The sequence below is a fragment of the Camelus bactrianus genome, chromosome 26, assembly GCF_048773025.1.
Source record: "Camelus bactrianus isolate YW-2024 breed Bactrian camel chromosome 26, ASM4877302v1, whole genome shotgun sequence".
NCBI classification, from domain to species: domain Eukaryota; kingdom Metazoa; phylum Chordata; class Mammalia; order Artiodactyla; family Camelidae; genus Camelus; species Camelus bactrianus.
In genome coordinates, this window is record NC_133564.1 from 26,745,296 (window position 1) to 26,771,476 (window position 26,181).

General features: G+C 43.1%; 1 protein-coding gene across 37 annotated transcripts in view; it reads right to left on the reverse strand.

The window, feature by feature from the left end:
• The window catches only part of POFUT3 (protein O-fucosyltransferase 3), a 356,913-nt gene extending 335,075 nt beyond the window's left edge, over positions 1-21,838 (reverse strand). For 33 of the 37 annotated variants that reach the window (XM_074353454.1, XM_074353458.1, XM_074353441.1 and 30 more), the window contains exons 1-2: positions 14,080-14,306; positions 11,685-11,979 (exon numbers count right to left, since the gene is read on the reverse strand). In XM_074353454.1, coding sequence (XP_074209555.1) covers positions 11,685-11,979; positions 14,080-14,160 — 376 coding nt within the window. In that variant the 5' untranslated portion in view covers positions 14,161-14,306. Of the gene's footprint in view, positions 1-11,684; positions 11,980-14,024; positions 14,433-20,982; positions 21,490-21,510 lie in introns of those variants that run through there. The other 4 variants (XM_074353460.1, XM_074353452.1, XM_074353453.1 and 1 more) reach the window with 4 other exon arrangements.
• Between the last annotated feature and the right edge of the window lie 4,343 nt (positions 21,839-26,181).

Sequence of the window (26,181 nt, forward strand, 5' to 3'; positions counted from 1 at the left end):
GGAAATAGAAGGAGGCTGTAGTCACTCAAGGAAGTAAATCAAGAAAGCGGGAAACAGACCTAGGAAATAGGGAATCCAACATAAAGCAGCAAAAAAAAAAAAAATCCTCAGGGTATTTGAAATCCCAGGGTGAGTGTATTCAGCAGGATGAGTAACAAGTCCAATTTAGAGCAGGTGGAGGGTGCGGAACAAATGTTCCCTAGAGGAGAAATAAAACTGATAGACGATCTAATATGTCAGACCATTTATTTAAACTTTACGTACGTACCTAAAATTTATTTGTTTGATACACATAAAAATTCTACAAACACAGGTAGGCATGTGATGTATCTGATGAACTACTGTTAAAATAAAGTTAGTGACAAGTAATTAATAAAAACTAGGCAATTTTTTAAAGACAATGATTAGCTCTAGGTAAATAAAGTATCAAAAAAGGAAATGTAATCCCTGGCTCTATGCTGAGCAACATTTCATAGTCATAATAATGTAAACGATGCTGGTGAGATGTTATGATGTTTAGAAATTATTTAAAATAGGAGGGTGAGGAATGTGGGATAATCAAACACAAATAAGAGAAGATTGGAATATATGTGTGTGTATAAATAAATCACTATGCTTGACAACAAAAATTAACGCATTGTAGATCGATTATACTTCAATTTTTAAAATTAAAATTAAAAAAAAGAGAAGATTGATGATTGTTGAAGCTGGGTGAAAAGTGCCAAAATGAAAACTTCAAATTCTAATAATTATATAGTAGACAATGATTTCTGATGTAATAAAATTTGGCTATATTAGACAGATTTGGGGGGAACATATATATATGTGTGTCTGAGGAGTCTTTAAAAAAATAATAATTGTCTCAAGAAATACAAGTATGCAGATACTATTTAGAAATACGAACACAAATTCCAGGAAAGAGAGGTATAAAGGAGAGGGAAAAAAACTTTTTTTAATTTAAAAACACTTTTAATACTATTTGATTTTTAAAATTGCTTATGCATTACTTTGGTAAAAATTAACAAACTTCTTCATCCTCTTAAGATATTTTTTGTTATGGTGGTATATAATTTCAATGTCATTTTCCCTTTATTTATGCAATGAAATGAAAAGAATTAAGGGGTAATATGTGAACATAAAAAAAGGGAAGCTGGAAATGATAAAAATTCGATAGCCGCTTCCATTATGAGGTTTGACTGTACATACTTCCCCCTAGTGTCAAGTCGTGGGAAAGCATCTTAAATTTTATAAACTCTAGATACACTTAAATCTTCAAATGTCGCACACTCTCTTTATCTTGGATCTTCTACACTCTCCATGCAGTAAGTCTCCTATTTCTAGAATCCAAAATTCAGGTTTGGACTATTAGTTTTATGATATGGCTTTGGTGTGAATTCAAAAGCTTTTGATGGAAGGGTCTTAGAACCTGGTTATGATTAATGGGGAAATGTGTTCTGAGTTCCTTAACAACTATTTATTCAGTTGGGGAAAAGGATCCATTTGTTTGTCATTTCTTCAATTCCTTGAGGATTGAAGAACCAAATACAGTGCTGGACACAAGACTGACACACAGACACTCAAAACATAGTGAGTGAGTCTGGTAGGTGACTGATTACAGAACTCATTTTGCTATTTGTGGACCACCTGGAGGGATGACATGTCACAGAGTGACCCCTGTGGTCATTAATAACTGCCAAAACCAAATATTTAAGGAACAGGGACTAGGCAACACAGATGACATAATCTAATTCACTCCTGGAGAGAAAATGGACAGATCAAATGACATCTCCCATCGCCCTCCATCCCCTCCCAAAAGAAAACACACACACACACACACACAACCACTCACTTTTCACCACAGGTTTGCAATGAAAAGAATGCATTTTCTTCCTAAGCTTTATTTACTAATTGATAAAATCTCTCATCTCTCCCTGCCAAAGCACTGACATTGTTCAGTCCCAAGCCTTGTTCCTCTGCTCTTAGATAAGGAGGAGCCCTGAACTTCCCCTGACTTCAACTGTTTTCTCCTTCCAGAGTGGTTGTTCCTCCTCCCTGAGACCCCACCTCCTGTCCCACTTCCCACACTTGCTTTCCTGATCACAGAGAGGTGTGTGTGGACCAGCTGTTCAAGTCACGCTGGTGTCAATACCTACAGCAGCGTAGGCTGGGTTTTAAGAGAAGCACTCTCTTGCAGGGTTTCACACGAATCCTCCTTCTCCAGCAGTTCTGTTCAAGGTCAGAAATTCTTTAACTTGCTCCAAGTCATTCTAACTTTGGCTCCTGATCTATGAGCAGAGATCCTAATTCCTACATCACTATTCACTTGATTAAGATGTTGACCAAGAAAATCATATGATAAATTTGTATCCATCCATATAAAGTTGGGAAGACAATTCTTGCAACTTTTGACCTTCACAAATGCACCACAGAGACCTTGGACATTTCAGATTCTGAGTCTTTGTTGGCAATCAGAGATTATAAACTGTCACTTAAATTGCCATTATTTTTTCTGTTTTTTCTTCTTTCTTTCTTTTTCTTCCAGCTTTAATGAGATACAACTGACACATCGCACAGTAGAAGTCTACAGCATAATGACCTGACTTACATCATGAAATGATCCCCACAAGCTTAGTGAACCTCTGTCATCTCATAGTGATTAAATTGCAATATTTTATATTGATGGTACATTAGTCTTCCCAAGAGCAAACAAGTCCATCAACAGGGATAATAGTTTCTAGAATAAATTCTGAATCTACCAACCTGGCACATAACTGGAAAGGATCTGTGTCTCTTCAGGCACAGCAAATGGAAAAAAGGCCATTGCCAAAATCTTTAGAAAGCCACCAGAATATCAGGGAAAGAACATAGGTCTTTGAGACAAGGGAGTTAGGGCTTAAAACTCAGATGAGCCACATGAATATGGCTGGGAGGACATTACTGTAACTCGGAGTCACAGCACCCCCATCTTCAAATGAGGACCAAATTGACTTTATAGGACTATTCCGTGCCTGTAACACAGAAGGTACTTAGGGAAAGTCAGTTTCCCCATCTTCCTCTTCCCATGACCCATAGCACCCCCAGCCCCCTCCACCCCACCCGCCTCCCATCCCCCTTCAGGTCCGTCCCCTAAGCAAGGGGAAGGACTACCACCACCTGCCATAAGCTCCCAAACAAAGCTGTGGTGGCAACAGGAAACTGGCTTCTCCTCTTCCTTTACTACCCCCGCCTGCATCACTATGCCCTTTTGATTTATTGGGGCAGGAATCTTTCCAATCCTAGAGAGGCCCCCTGAAAAGCCGTAAGATATCAACTGTTGCCCAAGTCCCATCTGAGCTCGCCCTCCAGCCTCCACGACCAAACTCCAGCGACGAATTCTCCCTATGGCTCCATTTCTCTTCTAGATTATCTGTTCTTTTGCTTCTTAGTTTCCACCGGAGCATCTTCCCCTCCCTTTCCCCACTCCTGATTAAGCAGCAGACAAACTGGACTTTTCGAACCTAAAAGGCACACCAGAGGTTTCTCCCCTGGCAGCTCTCTGCTGCCCCCTCTCCTCCCGAAACGGAACAGGCCGCCGCTCCGGCCACAGAATCTCCTTCCAGGTTTCAGGAATGCTCAGCACTTACTGAGGGCCTGCAGTGTGCCAGGCACTGTGCCAGGTTTGGAGACACAGCAGTGAGCGAAATCAGAAATGCCCTGTTCTCAAGGGGCTTAAGGTAGACAGTGGAAAAGGCGGGCATTAATCAACTAATCACACGAGTAAATGTAAGGCCCGAGCTCAAACATGTGTTATGAAAAAGGATAAAATAATGTCGTTTGCAGCAACATGGATGGACCTGGAGATTGACATACTAAGTGAAGTGAGCCAGAAAAAGAAAGAAAAATGCCATATGATATCACTTACATGTGGAATCTAAAAACAAAAAAGGACACAAGTGAATTTATTTACAAAACAGAGACAGACCCACAGACACAGAGAACAAACTTGTGGTTACCAGGGGGAAAGAGGTGGGGAGGGATAAACTGGGAGTTCCGGATTAGCAGATACACACTACTAAATATAAAACAGATAAACAACAAGGTCCTACTGTATAGCACAGGAAACTGTATTTAATACCTTGTAATAGCCTGTAATGAAAAAGAATATGAAAAAATATATAACTGAATCACTATGCTGTACACCAGAAACTAACACAGCATTGTAAACCGACTATACTTCAATACAAAAAAAAAAAAAAAAAGTTACATGTAACATGCTTAGAGATGCTTAGAGCAGTGTCTGGAACACATTAGTGCTCAGTAAGTGTTAGTTACTGTTATTGTCTAGGGTAGTGCTAGCCAATGAAACATAATGAGAGCTACAAAAATAATTTTAAGTTTTTAGTAGTCATATTTAAAAATGGCAAATGGGAATAGGTGGAGTTAATTTTAAATTAAATATTTTGTTGACTCCAATATCTAAAACATCGTTTCAACAAATAATAAACATAGAAATCATTAACAAGATAGCCTCTATTCTTATTTTTGTACTAAGCCATCGAAATCAGTGAGTATTCTACACTTACAGTACATCTCACTCCAGACTAGGCATGCAACTAAGTGCTCAAGAACCACATGTAACTGGTGGCTACAACAGAAGAAATCCACGGAGAAATGCCCCTTTTAGTCTTTCTAGAACCTAGACTACAAGGAGATATATACTTTCTATAGTTCATGACAGAAATGCATGGAGCAACTGAGGAGGAAGAGGAGACAAGGACAAAAATGCTGGCCAGAGGAGGTGTGACTACCGAGAACAAGGAGGAGAAACACTCGACCTTAACAAAAATGAAAAGAAATAATCTAGTTCATATTTAAGCCCAGCAAATCTTTCACATGTGCTGAAACTCACCACCACCATGCCCCCAATGCCATTACCAACCATCTTTTCACAGGCTGTGACCTAGAAAGTCAACTCCTTATATGAGCCTCATGGTGTCCTGGCACCAAATGTCATTTAAGACAGAGCACTGGCTAAGGGGTCAAAGGTACAGGATGAGCAAAGGCAGAAGTCACTCGGTTGCCACGGAAAGCAAAAATGCTCCTTTCATCCTTGTGCATTCATCTCCTCTCCCTACACTGCTGACCAGGCCAGGGAGTGTTAGGAAAGCTGAGTTTAGAGGCAGAAAGTAGGCAACTTGAGAAAGCAGAGTGTGAGCATTAGCCTTCACTTCAAACTGTGGGACAGCTTAACCAGGAAGTCTGCAGACTGCTTGATGTCATGTATGAAAATACAAACTAGAGTTTCACTGCCTTGAGAGTAAAGAGAAAATGGGACACGCAAGCCGATCACGTAGCAAAGACTTGAGTGTCTGAAACCAGGAGATTTAGTCATCGATCAATGGGGAATTTAAAGGGATTGTTTTAAAGGAATCTAGGAATGTGTGCACTGCAGCAGACAGCTGAGTCAAATGACCTTGAACCCCTGCTCCCCTCTTCCCCTGCCAGCCTCACTCAATTGTTTTACAGCAACAGGCAGACTCCTTCCCCCACATCCCCCAAGGATGTGCATTCTAGGTAGATGTGCTGCTGGGTGGAGACAATAGAGAAAAACTTCCATCTCGTCCCTCCTGGCGCCATGCTTTTGCTCAGCATCAGCTAAATAATGAAAATCTTACAGTCTAACAGAGGTCCCTGGTCCTGATACCTTCAGGCATCACCTGGTCCAATAACTAAGTACCTCCAAAAGACTAAATTGTGCCCATGTGGCTAAAAGAACACCCTACTTGCACAATTCCTTTGAAGGAATCATCAAAATCTACATTTTCACTTACAGTTTTCCAGTCTCAACATAAAACATTCTTGGAAACACTGTCACAAGGCAGATGTCTTTAAAGGGGCTTTTATTTTCCCAGAGGCATAATGTTATAATTGGATATTCTGTTACCAAAGACTAAGCATCGAATAAATCATAGGTGTACATCAGTGACAACAGGATACAAAAGCAAAGACACATCTACAGATTCCCACGATGGAACTTAGAGATTTCACATTAAGTCATAAAATGTTAGTGGTGGAAGCCACCGGAGAGATCATCTGAGTGTTGTCCCCGGTACTCCTCTCCCCCAGACTGGCCCCATCACGGCTTCCCGGGAAGCTTCGTAAAGAACACAGATTCTGGACCTCATTATGGGATGGGAAACAAAATGCTGTGTTTTCCTTTTAATTTTTCCTGGTGACTCAGGATTCTTAGAAGGGGCAGGACAGGGTGTAACCCATATAAATGATACTGCATGTTCTTCTCCTAGACTTACAGATTAAATGCCAATGGCTTCACCAGTAGATGAATGAGTCTGATTGATTCGCATTCACATTTGTAGACGTTAAAGTTTTGGCAGTGAGTCAGATCACTACCCGTGCACACTTAGATATTAATTACTGCTCCTCACGTGAACTGAAATACAGTCACCAGTCATCTGGATGTCAAAGTGAGACGTCTGCACTCACGACAGTAAAATACGCAGATGTCAATAACCTTAAGGATTAAATATTTACATGCCTATGGGAGCAAAATATTTAGTGATCAATCATTTATGGACTTTTTCTTTCACCCATCAAGAAGGAAAGGAACACCTGCATTTGTGTTTTTTCATGCACCACAGTTGTGGTAAGTTGGTAACGTGAGTTTGAACTAAGTGTCTGTGAGGCCAAGGAGTTAAGTCAATAAGCATAGTGAATGCTTCTCCTTGGACACCTGGATAAAGAAAACAGATCCCACTAAGACACCAGGACATCAATTCTACCTTGAAATCCCAACTCGAATCTACCCATTTCTTTCTCCACTGCCTCCCACCTTCATCTGGAGCAACATCGCTCCCGTGTTTAACAGAAACAGGGTCTTGCTTTTTCTTTCACATTCTAATCCATTCTCTAAGGAGAAGCCAGAGGGATCTTTTTAAAGCATAAATCAGGACAGAACAAAACAAGAATCAAAGCACAGCACCCTGCTTAAAACTTTCTGCTCTAAGCAGAGGAGGCATATAGATCAGTGGCAGGGTGCATGCCTAATATACACAAGGTCCTGGGTTCAATCCCCAGTCCCTCCATTAAATAACCAACTAAATAAACCTAATTGCCTCCTCCCCCACAAAATAAATACATAAATTTTTAAAAAGTATGGAAAGAGAGAAATTGGAGCCAATAAAAAGATAACTTAAAAAAAAAAAAAAAAAACCTCCTCTTTCCCCATTGCCCTTCAAGCATATCCAATCCACTCCCCTGTCTTAGGGAGCCCTTTATCACCTGGCCCCCATCTCCCATCCAGATCTCATCTCGTACGGTTCTCCTCTGCACCCACGGGGCACCTAGCCCAGGGCCTTCTCCTTGACCCTCCATCACATCAAACTCCTTCCTGCTCTCCCTTGCACCAGCTGTTCCCTGGGGCTGAAGTGAACTCCCTCCACCTTCCTCCCATCTTTCAAGCCTCAGCCTCAAATGCTTTGTCCTCAGAGAGGCCTCCCTGACCACCCTGCCTGGGAGCGTCCTATCTACCCATTTCACGAGCTCCTTGAGGGCAGAGCATGTTGTAGACCAGCTTACAGAACCAGGTCCCAGAACCACTGTAACCCGCACCCAGCACATGGCTGCACACAGAGTGAATGCTTCTTAGATGCCAGCTGCACAGATGAATAAGGAATAGGCCCCGATATCGGCGAGGGATACGTCCTGAGACATTCTCAAATGCTCCCAAATCACAAATACCATATATAGCACTGAATTCCTCAAAAAAATGCAGTATTATGGTCTATTTCACACAGACTCAAAGCGTAAGGTTGGTCCAGTGTTCTACTCTTAATCCTTCTCAATAGCTAATTTCTGCCGGGTAACCATTGTTCCCTGAAACACTCTGCTTTGTCTTCAGTTCTGTTATTCAGCGCCAGGAGTTTACTTCCTTCCTCCAGAGAGGTTATTTTTTTTTTCACTAATAAAGTGTCTAATATTTCAGGAGATTTCCAGCCTATGCAGCAATATAACACTAAGCTAGCTGACAGACAGACAGACAGACGCTGGCCATTCCTGTGCAACACGCAGGTGACTGCCCCACCGAACCCCCACCTCTCGAAGGGCAGGATGCTCCCGTCTGTGCCCTGGAACTTATCTAGATGCGGTGGATCAAGCTGTGAATGACAACTCTTTGAAAACTTTTGAAATCTTTTGCTGTACTTACCCTTCAGCTGAAGTTGCTTTTGTTTTGTTTCATTTTTAAAAGCAAAGAGAAGGCATCCATTAAAGCTGCCTAGTCTTATTTTGGGTGCCTATGCGAGGTGTGGTTGTCTGCTCTGAAGAATGAGCTGCCGGGTGGTCTCGGCGGATCTCTGGGTGTCAGAGAATCTGCCAAGGACTGGATGGGTGCCAGGGGAGCCACTGGCCCAAACTGCTGAAGCTGCAGGAGTGCAGTCTGTCCCTGCCTCCTGATGCCAGCCAGCAGGAGGGCGCCCGACTCTTGGCACTCATCACTTTTGTGCTTCCTTTCAGACTCTGGAGCCTGACCCAAGACGGGCGTGCAGATTTTCAGCCGCTTCTGTTCCTCCTTTTTTTATATTCCTACATGCCCTTAAAGACCAGAGAGGATCAGGAAGGGTGGGGGAGGCTAAGCCAGAAACATGGGGAAGAGAACGCCCAGGCCTGACCGAATAATTCTGAAAACTACTGTGCATTCCCTGACAGTGAGCACAAGGCTGGGGCTCTTCAGTTAGTTAGTCAGTCAGGGGAAGACTAACCCCCTGAACAAGGTCTTCAAGGCACAGGAAGAAGCATAAAGGAAGAACGTGTGCTCATCTCATTCCGGACATCATGCTTGCTCATCACACAGGCCATGAATGAATGAATGAAAGAAATGTCTAAAAGGAAATGAGTAAACAAAAGTGTCAGTGCTTGCATGAAACCTGGGAGATGGCGAGATGGTGGTAACAGGACTCACTGCTCATCCAGCATTTCTAAAGGAAAAAGACGCTGGCTCTGGCATGCACGCTTGTGGCCCCCGGTGCAGACAGTGCGGTGGAACATCAGTAAGCAGGGCACAAGTGTAGAATCAGAGGTTCCGTCTGGGTACGTGACCAGGCACCCACCATCTATGTGACCTTGGGCAAGTCAGCCCCATTCTATGAGCCTGTTCTCTCATCTCTAAAATGGTCAAGACACCAAGGGTGACACACAGTGTGGTGTGACTTTAAACAAGAGAACATGTGGAGAGCGGATCTTTGGTGGCCGGCACAGAGTGGGGACCCATAATGACAGTGACCACAACTACCAGCAGTCTGCTAGGGACAGAGGAGGCCAAGCAGGTGATGTCCTTTCTGCATGATCTAGTCCTCAAGACCAGCAATATGCTAACTCTAGTTCCAAGCTCACCAAGCAGCCTTATGATTCTCATTCCATTTTCCGGCTAACTTGACCACTGGGAGGAGGCACCTTGAATAATGAACAGCAGTACTCCCGTTACTATGAAGAAAACACTCTAATAAATCAGCTTTGGGGTATAAGCATGAATCTTCTATTTAGATCAACACCATTCGGTTCTTTAAGGTCTCACCGATGCTTGCTTGGTAAACTGGAAAAAGTGAGGAGACACTGAGGCATGAGGGTCCCAGAGAGGACCCACCTTGGGAGCCCTGGCCCTTTATACACAGGTACACGAGGACACTGAGAAATCCCCAATGTCTGCTGTGTTTGCACCATACGTTCTAAACCCATCCCACGACAACCCTCTGAGACCTGGCAATCCACAGCAGGTGCCTGTGGGACCCTGTCACTTAGGTGATGTTTTTAAAACCTTTTCATTAACACATTGGGCCACAGAGCTTACCAGAATGCTGATGCTTGCTGCTGTGCTCATGATACTTCTGTATCTGAGCCCTCCACACTCTCTCCTTGTATCCACCACATCTTTTCTAAAACCTTCCTAACTTACATCCTTCAAGACGTCTTCCTGAATAATAGGACCCACCTCTGATTATTCCTTTACGTCTTCTCCAAAGTTGGAAATGTAACTCAGACCATTCTGTCCCACACTCTTTCACTAGGAGAAAGTCCTGGCTCCTACCACCCACGTAAGTGACCTAGGACAAGCCTTTTAACTCTGTGCTTTAGTTTCCTCTTCATTAAAATAGACATAACTCCCGTACTCCATTACATATCTGCTGCATCTTCTTTATCCATCCGTCTATTGATGTGCACTTAGGATGCTTCCATATCTTGGCAATTATAAATAATGTTGCTGTTAATAGTGAGCTGTATGTATCTTTTTGAATTAATTCTTATTTTCTAGTTGGCTTTATTCCTTTGATAACTATGTAAGTTTAAAAAGCTAAAGCTCTAAACGTTCTTAGACACAATGAACAGTACATATGTGCAAACTTTAAAATATGTGCAGCATATTGTGTATATGTATTTACATGCAATATATTGTATATGTGCAGTCAAATTGTGACAATTCTACCCAATGAAACTGAAAAATGGGGGAAAAAATTAAAAATAAAATAAAACAGATATAACTCCCACCCACAAGGCAGTTTTGAAAAGCAAATGAGATCACATTCAAGAAAGAGCTTTGGAATCTGCGGAGGGGGACAAGGAGCTGGCACCTGGGGGTGCAGGTACCAGGCCCCACGCCAGTCACTCAGGATCCAGTCCCAGAGCTGAGCTGTACTCGTCCTCTGAGGAAGACCAACCCCACAGTCTTCCTCTTCATGACCCCCAGCCTTCATCAAGGTGTGCTAACATCCACATTCCCAGGGAAGACATTTCAGTAGCTGACTTTCCTCTTTCTGTCCATGTAGCTATAGTTACTAAAACTTCTATTTAGAAACTTAACCTAAAACACAAGCAGTTCCCCACTCGAACGACCCTCACTGTCCCCACGGTACTCCAACCCCTCCGTCACAACAGACACGCTTCAAGAGAGCTGCTTAAAAACGCAGAGTTGTGTTTTGAAATCACTATGGTGATGGTTTCTAAGAATAAATTCTGTAACTCTATGGACTTTTGTTTTTAAAAAATAATGTATTCACTTGTGACTGCTTAATTTTCGTGTCAGAGAACTGTTGATCTCAAACGACTCAAACCAGACAGAGGATTCACTGTATTTCTCAGTGAAAGTCTTGAATTATTACCTCCAGAAATGTGTTTATATTAAGTAAGTGAATCGTGTCTAAAAAGAAGAAAAAGTAAGCTACAAAGGCAGCAAGGTCAAAAATATTCTGGTCCACAAAAGCTTCACGGTCGCATAATCCTTCGAGGTTCCAGTTTCGTTAATTAGGTCAGCTCTGGATACCCGAATCATTTTCCTGTCTTTTCTTTGTCAACCCTGCTGCACCAGAGCCCCATCTGCAGCTTATGTGACCTACTTAGTTAGAATTGGAAAGCTGCAGCCCGAAAAGTGTACTGTCTTCACTCTATTTTTCTCAACAGACCTCATTAATGAACTGAACTTATAATTCAGTTGGTTAAAAACAATGCACCGCAAGCGATTCGAAAACCCAAATATCCAGGTTTCATTACAGTCATGAGTGTAGACTCAAATACGGTTCAGGCAAAGAGCCCTGCTTTCAAGGGCAGCCCCACCACCCTCTCCTTGGCGGGAGAGCAGTGAGTCAGCTTTGAAGCAGGATGTCCGCAAACAAGGGGCAAAAGGCAAAAGCGCAGCTTACCATAGAAGAGGATGGCTCTGGTCATGCGATGATGGAGGTAGGTCCTGTTGATGGTGAAGAAGCAAGTGTCTGCCCCGCATTGGCCAAGCCTCCTGGTGTCCCCGGTCAGCGGGGACCACCAGAGCATCACGGGATAGCTCTCAGTCGTCAGTGTTTTTTGCCTACTCGGGGTCAGTCCTTCTTTCTCAAAGAATGGCTGGAGCTGTGCACGCTCGCCCTCCATTTTTGCATGTCCATCTTTCAAATTAGAATTTTTAAACTTCTTCCCTTCAAATTTTCCTAGCTCAACCACTACCTAAAAGAGACGACAATTATTACCAGGGTCAGACTGATTAATTTCCTTCTGCATGCCTCCCACTCCTCTTGAAGATTTAGCCGCTTTCTAGTTTTCTGTTGCTGCCGTAACAAATCATCACAAACTCAGCAACTCAAAATGATACAAATTTATTATCTTACAATTCTGGGAGGTCAGAAGTCTGAAATGGGTCTCCCTAGGCTAACGACAAGATGTCGGCAGGGCTACGTTCCTTTCAGGAAACTGGTGGGGGGTTCATTTTTGAGCTTTTCTCTTAGGGCCAAACACATTCTTGGCTCGTGGCCCTCAACCTGCATCTTCATAGCCAGCAATGCTGCATCTCTCTGATCCTTCTTCTGTCACCACAGCTCTCTCTGACCATGGCCAGGAAAGAGTCCTACTTTTAAGGACTCAGGTGATTACACTGAGCCAGCACAGATAATTCAGGGTAATTGTCTCACCTCAAGGGGTGTCACTGTAATCCCATCCACCAAATCCCTTTTGCCAAATAACATCACAGTTTCCTGGGACTAAGGTTAGGGACACAGCCTCCAAAACATCTATCAACAAGGATGCTTAATTCTACTAAATGCATAACAAACACAGCTCTCCTCCATCCCCTACGCATATACAGAATCCAGAAGTGTTTTTGTCCCTTAAAGAAACCTGTATTACCTGGCAATTGCTGGAGGTTACACTCTAAGGAAAATGAGTTCTAAATTACCAACTGGTTTCTTTTCAGTACAATTAAAGGGGTCATGACATGCGTCTTCTATTTCTAATAATATCCCCTAGGCATGGAGATAGTGAAGTAGACCATGAGTACTGGGCTCCCTCCCACTTAAAAACATGTATTTTTGTTTTAATTTTATTTATTTGGGGGTGAGGTAATTAGGTCTATTTATTTATTTTTAGAGGAGGTTTTGGGAATTGAACCTAGGACCTTGTGCATGCTAAGCATGCACTTTACCAGTTGAGCTATATCCTCCCCCCAAAAAAACATGTATTTTTATTTATTTCAGGACAGTCTGGGTCCTGGAGAACTGGGCTGCCAGTAACATCATCTGGAGGGCAGGGTGGGGAGAGTGGAAGGGGCACTTGCTCTCCCAAAATGCTTATTTTCATCAAACTTTAAGGTCTGATGTTGATACAGCATTATAAAAGTATGTTAGAGTAGTGTAAAGGTAGGGGCTGGTCTGTTTCTTTTGGGGGGGGGTAGGTAATTAGGTTTACTATTTATTTTTTTATAGGGATTACAGGGGATTCAACCCAGGACCTCGTGCATGCTAAGCATGTGCTCTACCACTTGAGCTATACCCTCCCCCGGGGCTGATCTGTTTCATACATAACAAAACGTTAGTAGTCAGACTATGCAACAAATAAAGCAATTAAAAGAAGGCCTATTTTCATGTATTAACTGGTCTACCAGTCAACAGAGGACACACATACCTGTGTGGCCCTCAGGCCCCACTCTCAGCAGCCAAGGGTGGTGCCTTCTTTGTGGGTTTGCTGCCTGTGGGTCAGTAAAGGGCCCCTGCCCACCCATGGGACGGAGTCTGTACCTCCCTGGGGAGGGTCCATAACTCTCACTGGATTTTTATCTTTATTTCACTTTGAAATCAGCAAATGAAGTTCAGAATAACCCACTAAATGATGTGAATGGGAGAACTGAAGAAACCTTTCAGTTCACTCACCCTAATACAGACAGATTTCTTAACGCCGATGTTTGTGTTCTGCAGAACGGACTAGCCTGTCCTCAGAACGGTCACTGATTCTTCGAGAATGCCATCTTCCGGAAGGGATCGTGACTTTGAGGACACCATTCAACTTTGAACCAGCAAGACAGACAGAGTTCTACCTTCTGTCCTTCTAAAACCAGGACCCTGGCAAGGCTCAGAAACTGATCCCCTAACTCACTGATTTTGTTTCTACCTGACACACACACTCACTAAACCCCAGTTTCATCTGTTAAAGAAAAAAAAAGTATTTTCCCTGCCTTAGACAGAAAACCCTGATCCTGAGAATGAAGCAAAAAAGTAAAGTACTTAGATAGGAGGGGTGGGGGCTGGCAAGGCACCATATGCCCCAAGTCCCTGGTACCTGGAGTGTGACCAGCAGAAAGACGGCAGCTGTGACGCACAGGCAAGACGCCAGAAGCTTCCTCCTCTGAACCCGCACCATGCCGCCCGGCCCTGGGTGACTGACAGAGGGCTCGCCTGGTTACCAGGTGTTCCTGAGTCGGCCCACAGCCCACGACAGCTTCACATGGAGCAACCATCTGGGTGCCAATTTCCTCCACCGCCGTTCCTGCTGGGGCCCGGCCTCCATGAAGGGCTGAGATCCGAGGTTCCGAGTGGGCCTGGCTTGGCACTGAAAGGGAACAGCATGCAGTCTTCTTAAACTATCATCAGAGCAGCTGGAGATTCTTTAAACCAGAAGGCATCCATAAAAATCTGTCACAAACGAATAATAGTTCAGCCATAGCGCAGATTTCATAAATGTAGTCTTAACGGGTTACCGTGCAGAAATCTGAAACTTTAAAACTAAAAGGAACCTTTGAGATCATTCAGACCCAATGCTTCACTCCTAGATCAGGAAACAAGACCAGATAGGTGAAGCATTTGCTCAAGGTCATACCGTCCCCTAGAGGAGAGTGACCGATCAACAGTCAGGTCCCAGGACTAAAATTCTGCTCCCACTTAATCTTCTCTGCCATCAGACCTGAATCCCAAAGGTCACTGGCATGGAGTCATTTCCTACCATCCAGGTTTCAAAGGAGCAGAGGAGTGGAGCAGAAAATTGCCTGGACTGTCCACCCATTCCTGTAAAAATTAGGGAAAAATCAATAAAAGTCTCAGGCATTGATCAGAAATGGAAAATGATCGAGTGACCCCAGCTCTCCCCAAGGAAAAGAACTTCAGCCACAACAGAAGGAATTCGGTTTATTTGTTTCATCTTTTATGGTGAGTGTACCAACGCAGTGGGTGGTGTGGGTAATATGATTCTCGGGATGTCTCAAATAAGATTTTCATCTATCCCAAATGGGTGATCTTTCCCAAAAGTTTTTTAAGTGAACTATTCTTAACTAGGATGCTTTTTATTCCAGGGTTCTATGAAGTCAAATGTCTTGAGCAAATGGCTCTGTGGAGTTCGGAGTGGAGTAAGGATGAAGATTCCAGAGGAAGGGAGCCCTCCGAGGACCTGACCCTAAGATCTGACTGTACACCTCTCAAATATGGATATAATGAGAAATATACACATGATGTAGAATTCTGGTTAAAACCTTGGTCTTAAAGGTGTGCTTCCCTCTCAGCCATCTGTCTTGATTTACTTTTAAGTCCAGGATATTTTTTCCCCTTGGCAACGAAATGACTCTTGGACTCAGAAACAGCCCAAAGTGCATTTTTCTTCTTTCCTCCACAGAAGTCCTGCAATCCACAGTGACTAAGAGAATGGCCTCTAGGCTCAACACGCCGGGATTCAAATCTCAACTCCTCAGCCTCTCCCATAATTCGATTCCCAAAACGTAGATAATAATAGTGCCTAATCAGAGAGTTACTGTGAGAATTACATGAGATAAAATTGGTACAACGCTTATTTCAGAGCCTGACACATAATAAATATCCAATAAATGTTTGCTATCCTCCTTCTTAAATTTTATTACAAATTTTATTATAGCTTTAAGTGCCAAGTGGAGTTGAAGTCAAATAAATTATGATGCTGCCTGACCAACTGGCACTTCACAAGGAGAAATACCCACTTTGCCCAGGAAAAGGATCTCACTAACACGTGCTGAGTGACCTATCATGAGCCTTCTTGTACCAGGCCTTGTACCGTGTGAGTTCATTCAGTCCTCCCCACAACTCCATGAGGGAGCGACTTCTAGCCTCATTTCTAAGGGTGAGAAAAATGAATCTGAAGGAAGTAAACTAACTTGCCCAAGATTATAACACTTAAAAGTACGACAACCAGAAACTAGTTAGACTCTGAAGTTCCCACATTCTTTTTATATTTTTTAACCCTAAGGCTGTAAAATTGCCATCAGATAATACTAACACTCACAGCTTATCTAGCTAAATCACAGGAAAAAAACCTGTGTAGACTAGCTCTCTGTCAGATGGTGCCCCAGAGAAAAAAGTAACAAAAGTCCCTGAGAACCTGAAAAGGGCCTTTCCTTCCACTCAGAAGATGCTAGTAGCTATTAACCACATAAAACGGGGAGCCAGCACTTTGGGTCTCAATCCTGGCCCTGCCATTGATGTGTAAGGTAAATCTGGACAAAGTACTAAATTCTTCAAAGCCTCAGTTTCTTCACAGGAGAGAATAAATGTTAACTATCATTATTTCTTTCCCTTTTATAACACAGGGATTATCAATTTTTCATTTTACATGCAAAGCAATTTGTTATAACTAGAATTAATGTAACCCAGATTGGGTAATAAAATAACACTACCACTCTGAGTATAAAGCCTACGCATTTTCAAAAGGTTTTTCCATATTATCACTCCATTCAATCTTATTAGCCATTCTGTACAAAAGGCAAGGTGGTTATTATTACTCTCAGTTCCCACAAATAAGGACACCAAGTCTCAGTGAGTTTCAGTGCTCTGCCCAAGAACATAGTTTTTAAAGACTGAAGTGGGTCTAGAAATCAGGTCACCTGACTCCAGAATCAGTGGAAAAGAAAGAGAAGGAGCAGTGACGCCTTGTGATGAGTACAAAAGAGTCAGGAATCAAGGGAAAAAAGATGGAGAGTGTGGGGACAGCGTTTGGGATATTTTTACAGCTACCTCATGGCACAGACCTGTCCTGGGGTCTTTTTAAGTCTTTACATGGCTGTACGAATTACGACCGAAGAATTTCAGGTTACAAATTCCCTTCCATCCAAAGAATCTCAATTTAGGTTATATTCCCCAAGCCAGAAGTACACAGTAGGGTCTCAAGGACTGAGCTGTGGTTAAATACCCACCACTAAAGAATGGATCCAACTAGTGTAGACGGTATTACGATTCATAGCATGCAGCCATCAACCAGGCCTTGGGCCACATCAATCTATGCGCGGAATTAATTACCCAGGAGTTTGTCATCAGATCAGCAGTCCCCCGACTGATGGGACAGATGGCTTGCTGACAGCACGGTGAAGGCCCACAAGCTTCAAGACAATGGAATTCCAATGGGACTCCAAGGAGAAAGCTCCCTTCTGTGTCGGCATTGCCCCCAGGGTGAATCTCAGAGTCCTCCAAGAAAGGGCCCCAGAACACTCCTTCCCGGAGGAGCTGTGTGTCTGTTCAGACCACCATGCAGACAACATCTGAAATGAGCTCACTAGCCAACCCGCCTGACCCAAGCACTGAGCTCCTGAAACGCACTGCTGGGCTGCATGCACTGCCGGGTGCTGGCCGTCTGCGGCCCAGAGCCGGGGTCTGGAGCTGGGCCTGACCACCTCATGCTCCCGCAGGTGCTGTGCCATCAGAACCTGCCCCACTTTCACTCCGGAAGAAGCTCATCGGTCCCCACTTTACTTTGAATTAAAATGGACAGAAGAGAGACTGAGGATCTTCAAGCGAAGGAGCAGCCTGAGGACGCCAGCTGCAAAAGTCGGTCACACGGGGCCAGTCCGGGGTACAGGTGCTGGGTCTCAGAAATGGGATGAAGATGATTTCTGCCCTGTGCCTCCAAGTGTAAAATGAGAAACCAACCCCAGGTGACACATGCCAGGGAGCTCCGGGAAGGCTCCTCTGCTCATTCCTCCTCTAGTCACTGGTGAGCCATTTGGGTTAACAAGCAGCTGTCTTAGCTGAGTTTAAGGTTATACCAGGGAGAAACTTTGGAAGGAATGTGTCTACTCACCAAACTTAAATTGTTCATGTTAAAGTGCAATTTCTCAAATAGGCTGGCTCTCCCAGGATGTTTTCATTTCATAATGTATGGATCCTCAGAACATCCCTTAAATGGGGCAGTCCTGGGAAAGACAGATGATGTGGCAGCCAGATGGGAAGGCCTAAGGGCCTTTGGACAACTCTCCAGGCAATTTTTAACTAACTTGCTTCAACTTCATTTCTCCTCACCAACACCACCACCAACACTCCTCATCCATTCCTACTTGGTGACCCCCCAAAACCTGATAACTGGCTTATCTACCGGATTGACCCATTGGCGTCCTCCACTCAGCTGTAGAGATGTTGCTGGAATGTAGACTGGATATCTCCCCTCCAATTGAAATCCGTCAACGGCTTCCCAAAGAGTTCAAGATAAAGATCAAACTCATCAGCTTAGAAAAACAAGACTCCCTGGACCCCCCTACTTCTCTGGCTTCCAGCCCACATAGCCTTTGTTCTGGCTGTCCCTGGAATACTGCTCCCTGTTCTGTGCTCTGGTCCCTGCCTACAATATCCATAACTCTTTCACTCTCCCAGCCATTCTCCCGGAGCTTTCGAGGCTACCTGCTCTGGGAAGCCTTACTCCTTCCTAGTGCCAAGTCAGGAGACCTAGAGCCACACGTCGTGCTTGCTTCTATCACAGCAGCAGAGAGAATGCTGGGGGATTTTAGGGAACTCTCTAAAGCTGCTTTATTGGGTGCATATAAAACAACTGTCGAACATTGAAAAGTCGACCAATGTTGTTAATTTGCAGAAGACATCCTTAGTGCCTTTGACTGTCCCTTGGGCACCTGATGAGCATGTTGTGATGGCTCCACAGTTTCCACTCTCATCCAGTTTTCTTTATTCACGTTTATTTGTGTTAATGTGTCTCTCTGTCTTTTTTAATGGACTTCACATTTTGCTGAGTATTTATTTTTAAGTGAAGAGTGCTCCGGCTTGCAGATTTCTATCTGGGAAGGTCATTCTCTTCAACCAAGCACACATTTCAGGAGAGAAAAAGAGAGAATAATAAGAGAGCAAGGGACACTGGCAGCCGTGTAAACCAAGACTGGTGATTAATGGCAGTGACTAATGGGGGGAGAGAGGCTGTAGCACAAACACCTTCATTTTCTATTGCAGAACTCAAGCTGGTGCTATTCCTAAATTCTAAGATTCCAGGCACATACTGAAGTACTCAAATTACACAAGAGTAATACAATCTAACTTAGTGGCTCTATTTAACGTAGAAACTAAACAAAAACATACCCAGACAAGCAAACAACTACAGAAAAAGACTGATTATAAAGCCCCAGATAGAAGCATTAAAAAAAAAGAATGGCTTTTTTTTAAACAGAGAAGGGAGCCCAAGACTGTGAAGATTCTGTATCACACTAAGAGCTGAACCAGCTTCTCAAAAACAAGATTCTCTCATCTTTTTCCTTGGGAGGTGTTCTCTGTAACTGTTCTTTCTCCAAGAAGGCTTACTGTTTACTCTGTAACAATCTTCCTTGCTGGCAAAAAGATCTGAATTCAAATCCCTCAACTGCTTTGACCGTTTACGTAATCATGCGTGGGGAACTGATTCAATAATACTGACAGTATCTGCCTAAACATGCCTAAAGACAAAGGGCTGGACCAGAACATCTTCCGAGGTTTCATTCCAAAATTAAGCTCTCTGATCCCATGAACAGTACATGGGAGCAAACTCTCCAAAGAAGAAAAGTCATCAAGAGACAGTAATCAAAACAATCTGTTATCGCAAACTAAGGTTTCTGTAAATATAAAACAAGAAATACTTCCATAAAACAAGTTTAGGATTGACTGCTTTTCATTCTCCTTTTGAGTTATTCAACACTAACTGCTGAAAACTCAAATCTTATTCTCAAATAAACAAATATCTGGAAAACACTGTAAATAAAGATAATCTCAGTTTAAAAAAAAATTTTAACAGAAATACCGGAGAAATGAACCCAGGACTTTGTGCATGATAAGCATGCACTCTACCACTGAGCTATACCCTCCCCCCAATTTTTTTTAAACCCATGATCAAGAATACTATTACAAATGTTTATTGTAGAATGCTGATAATTGAATTAGGTATTGGATTTCTTACTGAAGTCAACTCTTTACATTCCAAATTTAGAGAGTATTTAAATATGAGTTGGAAATGTCTGCCTACTGAGCAGTACTTACACACATATGAATAACATCATTGTCCAAACACTATGTTCATTTTCTCTCATAAATTTAACCCTAGTTTGAATTTTTTCCAAAAATGTTGTTTGTAAGATAAAACTTGAAAACCTCCTACTTTTTTTTTTAATTGAAGAATAAAAGATGAGCCACAGGAAGAGAAACAGCTGAGATTGTGTATTTAAATTCCCTGTTACACACTGCCATCTAGCAGGAAGCCCAGCAAATAAAGACTCAGGACAGCAATTTCAAAAATGGGGCAGACGGCAATGATCCTCTGTTGGACACTGCCTTTGGCTTATGGGCAGGAGATGGAGAAAGTTCCAAAACTGAGGCTAGATTGGTGGTGGCCCTGCCACTTGATTGTGCAAATATCTGGCTTGCTTATTCAATGCAGATAGCCAGAACCCAATTAAGAGTCCTCCTTGTGAGACCACGTGGACCAGGCAGGAGAAACAATACCCTGATTGTAGTGTGACATCACTGGCAAGCCCACGCGAGTGGTCATGAGCTTATGGAGTGTCTCATCGTGAGAGAGGGAAGTATAAGGAGAATGAGGTCGTGAAGACCAACTTGCTACGCTCAAAACTGCACGCAGCCCTCAAATGAAATTACCAATCCACGACACATGAATAATACTCTCCCCAACAATCTCAGGGAGCCGTGGACGGGGGTGGGGGCGGCTTGGGGGCGTGGGGGGGGCCGCTGGTCTGTTGGAGCTGTGGTGTTAAGAAAAACGTCATTTTGCATGGCATTTGTTATATATTAAAGAATCATTAAAAAGCATCTCAGAAAATGTCTTAAAATCACGCCAATGTTATTTCTCTATCTCACAGAAAATGAGTACTACCCTGAGGGCGCTAATCGGGTGCAAGAACACTTGAGAAATGGTTTGTATACGATCAGGAAAGTCCGCCGCTCCGGGGGGCTCTCCCGGGGCCCTTTTTACCTCCGTTCAACACACAGTTCGCTGGACAGCTGGACAGCCAGAGTCGCTCCTACTTCAGCACACAGTTGGAGCAACAAGTGACGCTCCGCGAAGCCGCGGGGAGCAAGGAAGCCATTCCCGGGCCCCAGCGGCGGAGGCAGGCTTGGGGCCGGGGGCCGCGCAGCCCGCGCCGGGGGCGCAGGGGCGCGAAGCCCGCCAGGCCCGGCGGAGGCGGCGGGACGCCGCGAGCCCCCCGGGCTCCCGCCGGGGCCCCTGCGCGCCACCTGCCTCCCACCTGTGCCCCTCGGCACCCAGACGGCGGCGCCCCTGGGAAGCGCTGCCCGAGGTCTCCCAAAACCAACTTGGGTCCCTTCTCAGCACCGCTCGGTCTTCCTCTGACACGCACTCCATTCTGGGCACAAAGAAGAGGCTTCCTTCCGCGGGGAGCCCGGCGGGCATCAGCAAAGTCTCTTTCCCCCTCTCCGCACCGAGACCCCGCTCCCACCGAGCGGGCCCTCACGTCCAAAACGCACGGAGGCCCCCACTCACCGCGTCTCGGAGGAGGAGGCCGGCCCCGCGGGCGGCGGCCCCGCGGCTTCCCACTTTCGCTTCGCGCCGCCGCCGGAGCTCCGGCGAAGACTCGAGAAGGAGATTTGGGAAGGGGGATGGCCGTCCCGCGTCCACGCCCGGGATCCTGGCTCCAGGTTTTCGCGGACGCCCGGTTTAAAAGCCAGCGGGACCGCGGCTCCGGGGAAAGGCCGCCCGCCCCTCGGCCGCTCGCCCTCCGCTCGCCCGCCGCGGGCGCGCAACCCTCTGGAAAGTTCCAGGGAGGCTCCCGAGACCCTCTTAAGTAAGTCAGAGGACGCTTTCTGCTTCTCAAACATTAAGACTGGAGCACGTTCAAGTCACGTATTCAGGAAAATTGAGACCCTTTTAAGCAAAACAGGCCTGGGTAGCTTGAATCAGGGACCAGTGTTTACCACTGAGCAGGATGATGGTTTAGCTGTATTTCACTGGCGAGGGAAAACTGACTGACTTTCAGTTACTGAATTCCGAATTCAGAGACTCCAATTAAAATTGTTTTGCACTAGTCTGAACAGCAAGTAACCAACCGAGGGAGGTCATTTAGGACCTTGGAAGGGTCGGGACTAGGAATCAAAATTAGAGGAGGGACTGACCCGCAGAGTCATGCACCTGCTGGGCGCACTTGCCGGAACCTGGGTGTGAGTGCTGCCCAGGCCCGCCTCACTCTCCTCCAGGCCCGGGAGCTCCAGGGCCAGGCACCTCAATTAACTTCCCCGTGAAAGCAGGTTGATAATGATGTCACCTTCTAGAAAACACCGAATACAAGGAAGGGAAAGACTGACAAACAGGATGTCACTAGAAGTAAGAAACTCTGTTCATCAAAAGACACTATTAAGAGAATAAAAAACAATCCAGAGAGTAGGAGATTAGCAATAGATTTATCTAACAAAGAATTCATAATCCAGGATGTATCAAGAACTCCTACAACGAAATAAGAAAAACACAATGCAATAAAAAGGGGGAGAGAACGGACCAAAGACATACAGCACTTCACCAAAGAGGAATCCAGATAGCCAATGAGCACGTGAAAAGGTGCTTAACTTCTTCAGTCATCCGGAAAATGCAAATTCACACAATAATGTACTGCACATCTGTATAAAACTGATAATACAGAGCAAAGGCAAAGCTGTGGTGCAGGTGGAAGTCTTGTGCACTGTTGGTGGGGGTGTGATTGTTTCAGCCACTTTGGAAAACTTGTCTTGTCTGTATTTACTAGAGCCAGATGTGTACTTGCTTTGTGATCCACAAATTCTACCGCAAGGTATATCCCTAATAAACATGCATACATACGTACATCGAAACACAAGTGTTCTAGGCCACAAAAACACACCTTAACATATTTAAAAGAATAGACATTATACAAAACATGGTCTGAGACCACAGTGGAATTAAACCAATTAAATCAATTAAATAACAAAAATATTCTATAATATTCTTGAGAAATCAAAATATTTTAATGTAAATGAAAGTAAAATATAACAACAAACTTCGTGGGATGCAGTGGAAAATTATAGCATTGACTTATATTATTGAATGTTAGAAAAGAAGACATCTAAAATTAATATTCTTGGCTTCCACCGTAGGAAACTAGAGAAAGAGGAGCAAATTAAATCCAAAGTAAGCAGAGGACAAGAAATAATAAAAGTTAGAGCAGTAGTCAATGAAATTGAAAGCAGGGAATTAACAGAAAATCAATAAAGCCAAAAACTGATTCTTTGAAAAGATCAATAAAATTGACAAACCCTTAGCCAGGCTGACCAGTAAAAAAGCAAGAAGACACAAATAACTAGTATCAGAAATAAAATAGGGGCCATCACTACTGACCCCATGGGCATTAAAAGGATAATAAAGGTCAACAGAGTGAGACAAGCCCAGCCTAGGGGAAAATATTTGCATAAAATCTGAAAATATCTGATATCCAAAATATACAAAGAACTCCTGTGTTTGTATTTGTATTGTATTGTTGAGTTTTAACAATAAGGAAGCAAACAACCCAGTTAAAAAATGGGCAAAAGGAAGACATACAGATGGCAAATCAACATGTGAAAAGATGCTCAACATTGTGTCTTCTTGACTCCTGTTATACCTCCCCAACAGCTCCCTGCTTCCACACCCGCCTCCGCATGATAGCTGGACTAATGCTTTCAAATCATAAATCGGATCATGCCAATATTCCATTCAAAAATAGCCACTTAAAATAAAACCATTGTGGGGAGGGTATAGCTCAGTGGTAGACGGTGTGCTTTAGCATGCACGAGGTCCTGGGTACCTCCATTTAAAAAATTAATTTAAAAAACTTTAAAAAAATAAAATAATAATAAAACTTTAAAAAATAATAATAAACTAATATAATATAAGTTCCTATATGATCTGGCTTTAGGCTCCTTCCCCAGCTTCCTTTCCCAATACTCTTCAGCTCACTCATTCCTTTCCACCCACACTGCCCACCTGGCTGTTCCCTGACTCACCAAGCATGCCGAAACTCAGGGGCTTTGAAATTGCTAATTTATATGCTCAGGATGGTCTTTCCCCAGGCATTTCCACGGCTCATTTTTACTGTTTCATATTGAGGAAATTGTGGTAGTTAGCGTTTTCCAAGGAATTGTTCCATTTCACCAGAATTGTCAAATTTGTGTGTAAAGTTGTTGATAGTATTCCCTTACTATCCACTTGAAATCTCTAGTGAGATCCTCTGTTTCATTCCTGATATTGGAAACTCATGTCTTCTCTCTTTTTACAATTTGTCAGTTTTGCTGGAAGTTTGTCCATCTTGTTGAACTTTCAAAGCATCCGCAGTTTGTTTCCCTGATTTTCTCTGTTGTTTTCCTGTTTTCTACTTCAGTGATTTGTGCTCATATCTTTCTTATTCCTTCCGCTGCTTGCTTGGGGTTGAATTTTGCTCTTCTTTCTCTTGGTTCTTGAGTTGGAAGCTTCAATTACTGGGACGTCCCCTCTTTTCTAGTGTATGCCTTTAATACCATAAATTTTCCTCTCAGCACTGCTCTAGCTGTGTCCCACAAATTTTTATATGTTGTAGTTTAACTGTCATTGAGTTCAGCTTATCCTTTGATTTCCCTTGAGACTTCTTTGATTATTGAGAAATGTATTACTTGGTTTTCAAATGTTTGGAAAATTTCCTGTTATGCTTCCAGTTATTAATTTCTAGTCTGATTCCATTATAGTCAGATAACATACTCTGTGTGATTTCAATTCTTTTTAAATTTGTTGAGGTTTGTTTTATGGCTCAGGATATGATCGAGCACTGTTGGTGGGGTTGATGGTACGTGTTCTGTGGGCACTTGAAAAGAATGTGTTCTATTTATGCTGAATAGAGTCATCTATAAATGTTCATGAGCTCCTGTTCATTCGTGCTATTGTGGTCTTCTATATCCCTGCTACTTTTCTGTCTAGCTGTTCTATCCATTGTCGAAAGAGAGGGGGCAGAGTCTCCAGCTATAATTGTGGATTTATTTCTCCTTTCAGTTTTTGCTTTGTATGTTTAGCGCCCTTTTGTTTGGTGCATACACGTTTAGGTTTGCTATGACTTCTTGGTGGATCAACCCTTTTACCATTACATAATGTCCTTCTCTATTTCTGGTTGTTTTTCTCTTCTCTGATACCAATTTCATCTCATATTAACATGCCCCTTCTGTTTTTCTTTAATTAACTATTGCATGATGTATTTTCCCATCCTTTTACATTTAATCCCCATATATTACTAAATTTGAAGAGAATTTCTTGTAGACTGCCCTCGCTCATGTTTTAAAATCCTCTTTGCCAATCTCTGCTTTTAATTGGTGTGTTTCAGAGAATTACATTTAATATAATTATTGATACGTTAGGGCTTAAATCTACCTTTTGTTTTTGTTTTGTTTTCTTGTTCTCTCTGATTTTGTTTTATTTCTCCTGCTTTCTTGTGGGTTTCTTGAATATTTTTTAAGAATTCCATTTGCATTTATCTGTAGCATTTTTGAGTATATATCTCTTTGTATATCTTTTTTAGTGGTTTCTCTAGATATTATATATTACACAGGCAATGTATCACATACTGGCATTTTCATTCTACCAATTTGAATGAAAGTGTAGAAACTTGATTTTCTTTACATTCCTTTACCCTTCACCTTTTATAATATAATTGTCTTAAGTATTTCCTTTATAAACAATTTAGAAACACATTAAACAATGTTAGAACTTTCACTTTAACTGTCAAACATAATTAGAACTTTCAAGAGGAGAAGCAAAACCTGTTGTATTTATCCACAGTTTTTCTTACCATGTTCTTTCTTCCCTCCTGATGTTCCACTGTTGATTATTTCTATTGATACCTTCCTTATCCATTCTTTTAGGATGCATTTACCAGTGACAGATTCTCATAGTTTTCCTTCATCTGAGTATGTCTTGATTTCTCCTTCATTCATGAAGGATGTTTTTACTGGTTATAGGATTCTGGGTTGGGTTTCTGTTTCTTTTCAGAGTTGGGACCAATATCTTCTGGGCATTTTCCTCTTTTGTTGTCTCTGTCACAGTGTCTTACCCAGACCTGGTGGAGTCACAGACACATCTAACTCAAATGTAGTCCTGCTTGGGAGATGTCCAGAGCTTTAATCTGTTTTACTAGTTTTTTTTTTTAACTTT